The 8,342-nt window shown below is 35.8% G+C and overlaps 1 protein-coding gene across 1 annotated transcript; it reads right to left on the reverse strand.

Annotated features, from left to right (window-relative positions):
- On the reverse strand, nt 1,669-5,533 carry LOC105160876 (protein ESKIMO 1). The gene is made up of 5 exons (XM_011078377.2): nt 4,797-5,533; nt 4,524-4,695; nt 3,208-3,407; nt 2,925-3,083; nt 1,669-2,269 (listed from the first exon to the last, which is right to left on the reverse strand). The coding sequence occupies exons 1-5, from the start codon at nt 5,459-5,461 to the stop codon at nt 1,921-1,923; spliced, it is 1,545 nt and encodes a 514-aa protein (XP_011076679.1). The 5' UTR covers nt 5,462-5,533; the 3' UTR covers nt 1,669-1,920.

Consider the following 8,342-nt stretch of genomic DNA (forward strand, 5'->3'; position numbering starts at 1 on the left):
TTATAAATAAGTATGATTAACTAAATATCCTGATTTTAAGAAGTTATATTCACATTAAGGGTAAAGTCGATTGATTCTTTTTAAGGTTATGCCTGATTCCACAAACACTCCTTACTCTTTGCAAAATTATACATTGTATATATCTTTAAAGGTTGTAATTCTAATTTACATCGATAGCTCATCAAGGACAAAATATATATTATATCATCATCCTCTAAGATAAATTACACAGACACTCCCTTGGTAGGCATATTTTTAACTTTGTAAAAGACAAAGAGTGTCTGTGTTATTACACATAATCAAAGAGTGTCGATGTAATTTATTCTAAAACTAATAAATTTTTACCACGCACATTTATGAGCTCTTGAAATAGCTCCTAGGATCCAATGAAGGTTTTGTTCGATTGGGCAATCAAAAAGTTGGGCAGCAAATGTATAAAGTGATGAACAGAAGCAATTCACATATATGCCACAGTGCAGTAAAAGACCATGAATGTCAAAAGACAAGTTACCTTTCATCTTTATGCATGGAAAAAGAGACTACAAAGTTGTCAAAAACATCAACACATGCCATTGTTACTATAACAGACAATGTACAAAGACACAATTTCTACCAGCAATTGTTCTTGCTAATTATCTCATGGAACTCTTTACTTAATTATCTTGTCCTCAAATAAAAGTCTCAACGTTAGCAATGTCTCACTACCGCTGCTATGATCACATGGATCCCAAGGAATGCTATAGTTCAATAGTCATAGAAGGTGGAACATGGGCTTGACCAGTAGCAACTGCGTGACACCTCTCACTTTCTTTTGGCTCAATGCTTGAATCAGAAGAAGAATCATTTCGAGTTTTTGACCACAGCACACATGTTTTGGCACATAGATCCAATCTGTAAGTATGAGTTCCTGGCTAGTCTAAATTATATATTAAGCCTCTAATTTGTAAAAATGCAATACATAATTATTATTTATTAAATGTAATAGGTTATTGGTCATTCCATTATTATTATTTTCATTTTTACCTATTTAGTTAGTTATAAGATGATAGGAAAAAAGAAAATTTTGGTCGTTCTATAACTTTGGTTTGAATCCATTTTGATTTTTTATCTTTGGCAATATTAAATTTAGTCCTTTATATATCAATTTTGCATAGATTTGGTCCTTTAGCCTAATTTATAACTCTTTTGCCCTTTTGATGAAAGACTAATAGGCCATCCTAACGCTCTAAGTGTTTTTCAATAAATGTAGACTTTTATACCATTAGGCGAGCATTAGCTTCGAGATGCAAAATAAATGAATATATATGAACTAAATCTAATTGAGGTGAGAGAGAAAGCGAAGTTCGATTTTCTGCAAAATATACGGAGGAAGAGGGAAAAGGGTTGTTAATTTTCCTCCAAAATGCGGATTTCTGATTGATTTACCCTGAAAGGATTAAAATTACTACAAAATCATAATTTTGATTATTACAATTACTAGTGTCTTACTTATAGCAAGTGATCATCACACCCTTGATTTATAGAACTAAAATTGCAGTTTTGTCTTAATCGACTTAACATTCTCTTAGTTCAACTTTATATGGCTAATATACTTTTAACAGAGTATGCGTGTGATCAAAACAAAGTAATTAGCACGAAACCATCAAAAGATTCAAAACACGTACAAAGTAGTTACAATTTTTCTTTCATTCTTATTTTCTCCGAAGCAATTTCATTTTACAATTGAGGTCTCAACTTCTCATCAACAAATATTGTCCATATTGTCCACATCACATTGTTTAAGCTTCACCGAACATATCCAAATACTCGATCCATCGAGTTTGTGCTATGAATAACAAAACCCAAAATTTCAAGTGACAATTAATGTTAGTACGTCGCTCCGTGCTACATTTCATGATACACGGAGACGTGCGCTGTGTGTCAAGACCGCGATATGATGCGAGTGTAGAGGAACTCGTTCCATGTGTCTGGCAGTCCCGGCAGGCACCAGTGGATGCAGTCGGCGAATGTGGCCGGATCAGCCTGCTGCTCGGGCGTCAGCATTTTGCCCTGGCGGATGGTGTGGACGGAGGTGTGTGCGTCTTTTCTGTACTCGGACAGGGTGGTTATGTTGAGGAAATTGACGGGCACTTTCATGGAATTCGTCACATTGGCTGCAATAACAAAGAGCCTGCGGTCCGTTCCGACGTTTAGAGGCATCGATGTGTTGAGTATTGGGGCTGTCTCCTTTGCACATTTGATGCCATCGGGGTTGTCCCAATCCAAGCTCCTATCCAATTTTGGAAATAAAATTAAGGTAAAATATTATTACAAGAGAATTATAAATTTAGTAACAATTAGGATAATCTTATTTAAAAAGTGCAATTTTTCAAATAGAAAGTTAGGCCAATGATCAAGTTGAACGAGCTCAACTTCCTTACACTTATAACGAAAAGTACATGAGAAAATAATAATATAAAAAGTAACTATTAAAAGGTAGTTATGCGCGATAATGTCATCAAACTGAGTTGCCATTAATTATAATATAGTACAGATATATTAGAAGTATGACTAAAGTACTTCAAGACCACAAAATATTAGAAGTTTCAAATAAGAATGATCGCTTAATTAAAAAATAAGAAAAGGAAAAATAATATTTTTTGCTTTATATCATAATATCGATATATTTTCTATTCCATTTTACAAAATTCTCATTTATAATCTTGAAGTTGTAAAACTGCATTTTTCGTTAAAATAGTAACGAATCTGACATAAAGGTTCAAAATGATAAGTTTTAATATGTGGGACTATTCATAAAGATTTCGTAACTATGGGACAAAAATTATATAAATCCTAAACTATAAGACGAAAAATACAATTTTCTGAATGTTAAATTTCAGCTTCTAAGCAAAGGAAAAAGAAGCGAACTCGAGTATTATTATTACTTGATGTGAAGAGGGGACATGCTCATGAAGAACACTTTGGTGCGATCTGGATCCACATTTTTGTCGACCCACTTAGACCAAGTCCGCAATACTCTCCCGTAAGCCACAGGCCTTGCGATCTCATCGTACTCGGTCGACCCCTCGTCGAAAGATCCTCGGCTGTTACATTAAATTGTTAACCTTAAATAAGACATATTCAAACACAGACACTCACACGCACAGGCATGTGTGTGTGTCTTGGTGATGACTGACATGGTAGGAAAATGGACAGATGAACACTTACAGAACTTTCATGGCAAAAGTGTTCATCCACCAAATATATGTGTTGAAAATGAGGTAGTCCACATTCTTCCAGTTCTTGCCGTGCTTCTTGATTGACTCAGGCATGATGATGCGGTTCAGAATGCTGTGCATGTTGGGATCATCAGAGTTTGACTCCACCAAGAATGGAGCCCAGTAGAACTCTACCGTCGCATTGTAATCCTGTCAAGTTAGATATGTACACAAAATCAAGAATGTTTAAAAAAAACTGGAACATATCTATCTAATTATGTGCAGGTTTTCTAAATTGTTTTCTGGTCCTTGCTTTTATGCAATTGAATGCAGAAAAGTTTAGGTGAATCCAACAATTGAACTTATATGTATTTAAAATTTTAAAAATACTATGATCTTCCAAAATGACTCAAAATTTAATTATTAGTATTGCAACAAACACACAGACACACACTTTGTGGGTGTAAAATGCAAACCATCTGTTGTTCAGTATATGTTTAAATTAGGGTTGATTACATTTTGCCCTCCTATGAAAATACTAGTAGGCATAAAAATGACCCTAAACAAATTAAAACAAATACGACTCTTGAACTTTAGAAAAAGAAGTTCATTGCTTCCTGCTTTAATGAGTCACGCACGTTTTTCTTTTTTTACAATTAGTTTAGGGGTTGCATCGTCCTTTTCTTTAATAGTTTATTTAGCCTACTATTATTTTCACGGAGACTCTATCACATTTAGTCCAATTAAACTATACAAAAAATGTAATATTAAATTATAACAGAAAATAGCACTTTATATAAAAGCGAAATTATACTTTTAGTCCCATAAGGTAGGCGATCCAACACTTTTAGTCCTTTACTTTATGAAATGTTAAAATGATCTCAAAATTAGGAAAACTCGACACATTTAGACTTATGTTTTACAAAATTTATAAAATGGTCTAAAAATTGAAAACACTCAGATGCATGTAGTCTCATAGATCTCACAAAACAGAAGATTATATGTACCAAAATCCTCTAAAATAGAGGATTAAATGTATTGAATCCCTGTTCAATGGAACTAAAAATATAATTTCGCCTAATATAAAATTAGATCTTTACTACAAAAGGTGGAGTAAACGTAGGACAATGTTCAATTCGGTTTGACACTCTTGATTCTTGTTTTGCTGAAGCAATTATTCTCTACTGGTCCCATCAATGAATTGAAGTCTCATATAAGTTAAACAAAAGGCAGCAAATTGACGCCCCCGAAGAAAATGCAAAGATCATTATATATATATATGAATCAGACTAATTAATGCATGCGTTGAGCATAAAATTAATTAACCTCAATTCTGAAAATAGATAAAGAGCCCGTCTTGTTCAAGCTCTTCCTGCCCGGAGGGACTACGGATTGAACTAAACATATCATGGATTCCCACTGATTCCGATTCAAAGAGTCGCCGACGAACATCAGCCTCTTGTTCCTCAGTTTCTCAAGCAACAATCTTGCTTTGAATCTTTAATGATCATGAATCAAACAAACACAGTAGTGATTATATATATCAGTTGATCATGATCAGAAATTTAATTAAACTAATCAATTAATTTCAAGACTTACTTAGGCAAAGAACAGTCTCTGGGCTGCCATCTCCAGTTCTGATACATAGAATCTTTCCTTCCGTTCCTCATACAAGTCACCTGTGCTGTCAAGAACTCGCACTCGTCCTCTTTGTACAGTGGGTGTGTGGCGTTATCAAGAACCCATTGCCCCGTGAAGAGATCACAGTCTTCAGGAGGGATTTCAATCTCCTGATCCTCCTCCTCATCATCGTTTTCCCCGGTGGAAATTTCAGTCGTCTTCTCTTCTTCTTCCTCATTTTCTTGATTGGACTTCTGATCATCGTCGTGATCATTAGAAGAAGTAGCAGAAGTAGACCCCTCCACTTCCGTCTCCACGACGGTTCTTGCGTTTACAACCACCGAGACGGTGGTGGCTTTATCATCGCCGCCAGCAATACCAACGTTTCTTTCCTTTTCTTGAAACACGTCGTTGTTCCCTTCTTGGATTTCTTGAGGCTTGGGGCGTGAGAACGGGAATTCAGCGATGGATTTCACGTCCTCGTTATACATGAAACATCCAAAGACAAAGATGGAAATGACCACCACGAACACCGACAGGTTGCCTCCCTTCCGACCGACGGAGGAGTAGGCGGAGGGCTTCATGGAAAACGAGGTGGAAGAGAAGAGAACCGGAGTGAATTTGCGGCGGAGAGAGGTCTGCATGAGAATGAGAGCAGAAGGCGTGAGAGACGAGAGAGGGGAGAAGGGGGAGGGAATTTAAGGCCTGATGAGAAAGAAAAGATTATGATCAAACAAACAAGAAAGCATGAGAAAGAGACTAACATTACCTTTTCTTTTCTTGCAAAATAAAAAATAAAAAAAAAGATAGAAAATTTCTTGTTGCTGTTGTTGTTGTCTTCTGTTGGTAAATCAGTTTATTTCTTGAGAGGAGGGTTTGGTGGAATGGGGCTGTCTTGAAAGCAACGCACAGTAGGTTAATGGTGGAGGGAGGGTTGTCTGTCTCAGCGGCTTTACTTCTCATCACCAGCTTCTAACAAAGACACACACACAAACACATAGATAGTGTGTGTAAGAGAGAGATGAGTTAAGTTGAAGATTTGTTCAGAGAGATGGTTATCAGTCACATTTTCATGTGTTAGTACGAGGACTGTGTGCACTCACTCTGGGCTTTCTTGGTGTAGCTGGTTTGCCCTATTTTGGGTTGCTGCCCTCCTTCTTAATTTCCTTTTTCTGGTGCTAGTTGCTGTTAGTTTTTTTTAGATGAAAGTTGCTGTTTAGTTAATTGCCTGAATCTTGTGGTGGGGTGGGCGAATAAAATTCTACAATTTTAAAATTTTAGTAAATTCTAATTTTTTTGGGGGGGTCAAATTGGCTGAATAATTGTATTTGATTTGCTCATTATTCAATAAAATTGTAATTTTGCAATTTAGTGCTATAATTTTAAAGTTTTGGTAATTTTGATCATTTTCCGTTCAATATGGCAGTAACATTACATGTAACTTACACATGATCCAATTAAATTACAATTTTAGTCCTGCAAATCAATTTATTCAGGATAAAAAATGTCAATACTCTTAAGTTACAGGACTAAAATCGAAAGTTAATTGAATTATATATAAGTCACATGTAATTTTTTGGCAAAATTGAAAGGAAATTGAGAAAAGATTGCGCTTCTTCTTATGGAAAGGTGCTACTAGTGAGGGCTATGTAAAGGTAGCATGGAGGGATGTATGTAAGCCAACTGCAGAGGGAGGACAGGACTCATGAGACATCGCTATTCTTATCGTGCCTTAATGAGTAAGAAATTATGCGATGTGATTCATTGTGATAGAACATCCATATGGGTGGAGTGGTTGTACCATGGGCGCTTGCGTGACAGGTCCGTTTGGACAATTCCTGAGCATGGAGGTTCGTAGGGTTGGAGAAAAATCCTTTGCCTACGTACCATTATTCGACCATCGGTGGATTACCAAGTGGGTGATAGGGCTACCTTTTATTTGTGGCAGGACCCATGGCACCCCCTCGGACCACTTATTCAAAGGTTCCCACGTGGACTGCAACTCACTGGTCTTGGACTCTCGGAGAAACTTAATAAGGTCATTATGAATGGGCATTGTCACTGGCCCTCATCACGTACATGTTTGGAGATTGTACAGAATTTGCCCATAATCCATGGAGACAATGATCATGTTCATTGGCGAGATACGAATGGACGTTTCACTGTTGCATCACTATATCGTATATTAGACCCGTCGGGATCCAAAGTAGGTTGGAGTTCACTACTCTTAGGCTCCCTGAAGATCCCTAAACATACATTCATACTGCGGCTCGCTATATTAGGGAAACTATTCACAACGGATAAATCGTGGTTGTCTTATCTTGGCACCTGTGTTCTTTGTGACGAAGGAGCAATAGAATTACATACACACTTATTTTTCCGATGTCGCTATGCCAGACGATGCCTCATAGCTGTGGGACAGGATGTTCGATTCACATGACCGAACCGAGACTGAGCCTTAGACGTGGAGTGGGCTACTAGGAAGTAGAGAGGGAAACATATCATCAATTTATCCTACCGTGCACTACTCGCTGCATATGTCTATCATATCTGTAGAGAGTGGAACTTGCGCCGCTTTGAGCATGTTGATCGACCATCGAGCACCATCGTTGTCATCATAGTGGACGACATTAGACAGAGAATCAATAGTGCTAATTTATCACACTCTGTTAGTATTTCTGCATTATATAGACTATGGTGTATCCCATGGCCTGTCATGGGAGAAATCGATATTTGACTATTGTATTGTACGCATGTACCTTTTTATTAATGAAACTTACATTTACCCAACAAAAAAAAGAAATTAAAAGGAAAAAAGGCTAAAATTACTAAAAATTTTGTTAAATCCTGTTGCATTTTGTATTAATATTGAACATATACATACAATATGTATTAAATTATTTTTAAAATAAAATAAATAGTGTAATTTTGGTAAGCATGATGTGAATATATTAGGATTAAATGCAATCCTCATCCTGTAATTTTTTGTATTTGATATATTAGTTTTTTATTTTTTTAAAATAGTAAATAGGTCTTATAATATTTTAATTTTTCACAATTTTGGTCTTTCAAGCACTGGAGTTTGCAATTATTGCTGAAAAAAAGCATATGCCCTGCACATTGTTTTTTTTAATTTGCAGCTTTTGTTCTCATTGGTCAATCTAATGGGCCAAAATCGCAAAAATTAAAAATTATAGAATCTATTTGCTACCCTAAAAAGATAAAAGATTAAAACGTCGATGCAAAAAATACAGGACAACAAAATTTTCTTCTATATTATCATAAATTGACCAATCGGAACAAAAGTCCCAAATTAAGAAAAGTACATGCATGACACATGCTTTTTTCAAAAAAATATATCAAACTCTGGTGATTGAAGGATCAAAACTACGAAAATCTAAAAAGTTACAAGACATATATACTATCCTAAAAAAATAAAAGACTAAATAACCAAAATATAAAAGATACCAAACAAAAACGGTATTTAAGCCAAGTATATTAATTGAATTGTAAGACACTATGTAA

This window comes from Sesamum indicum, linkage group LG4 (assembly GCF_000512975.1).
Source record: "Sesamum indicum cultivar Zhongzhi No. 13 linkage group LG4, S_indicum_v1.0, whole genome shotgun sequence".
NCBI classification, from domain to species: domain Eukaryota; kingdom Viridiplantae; phylum Streptophyta; class Magnoliopsida; order Lamiales; family Pedaliaceae; genus Sesamum; species Sesamum indicum.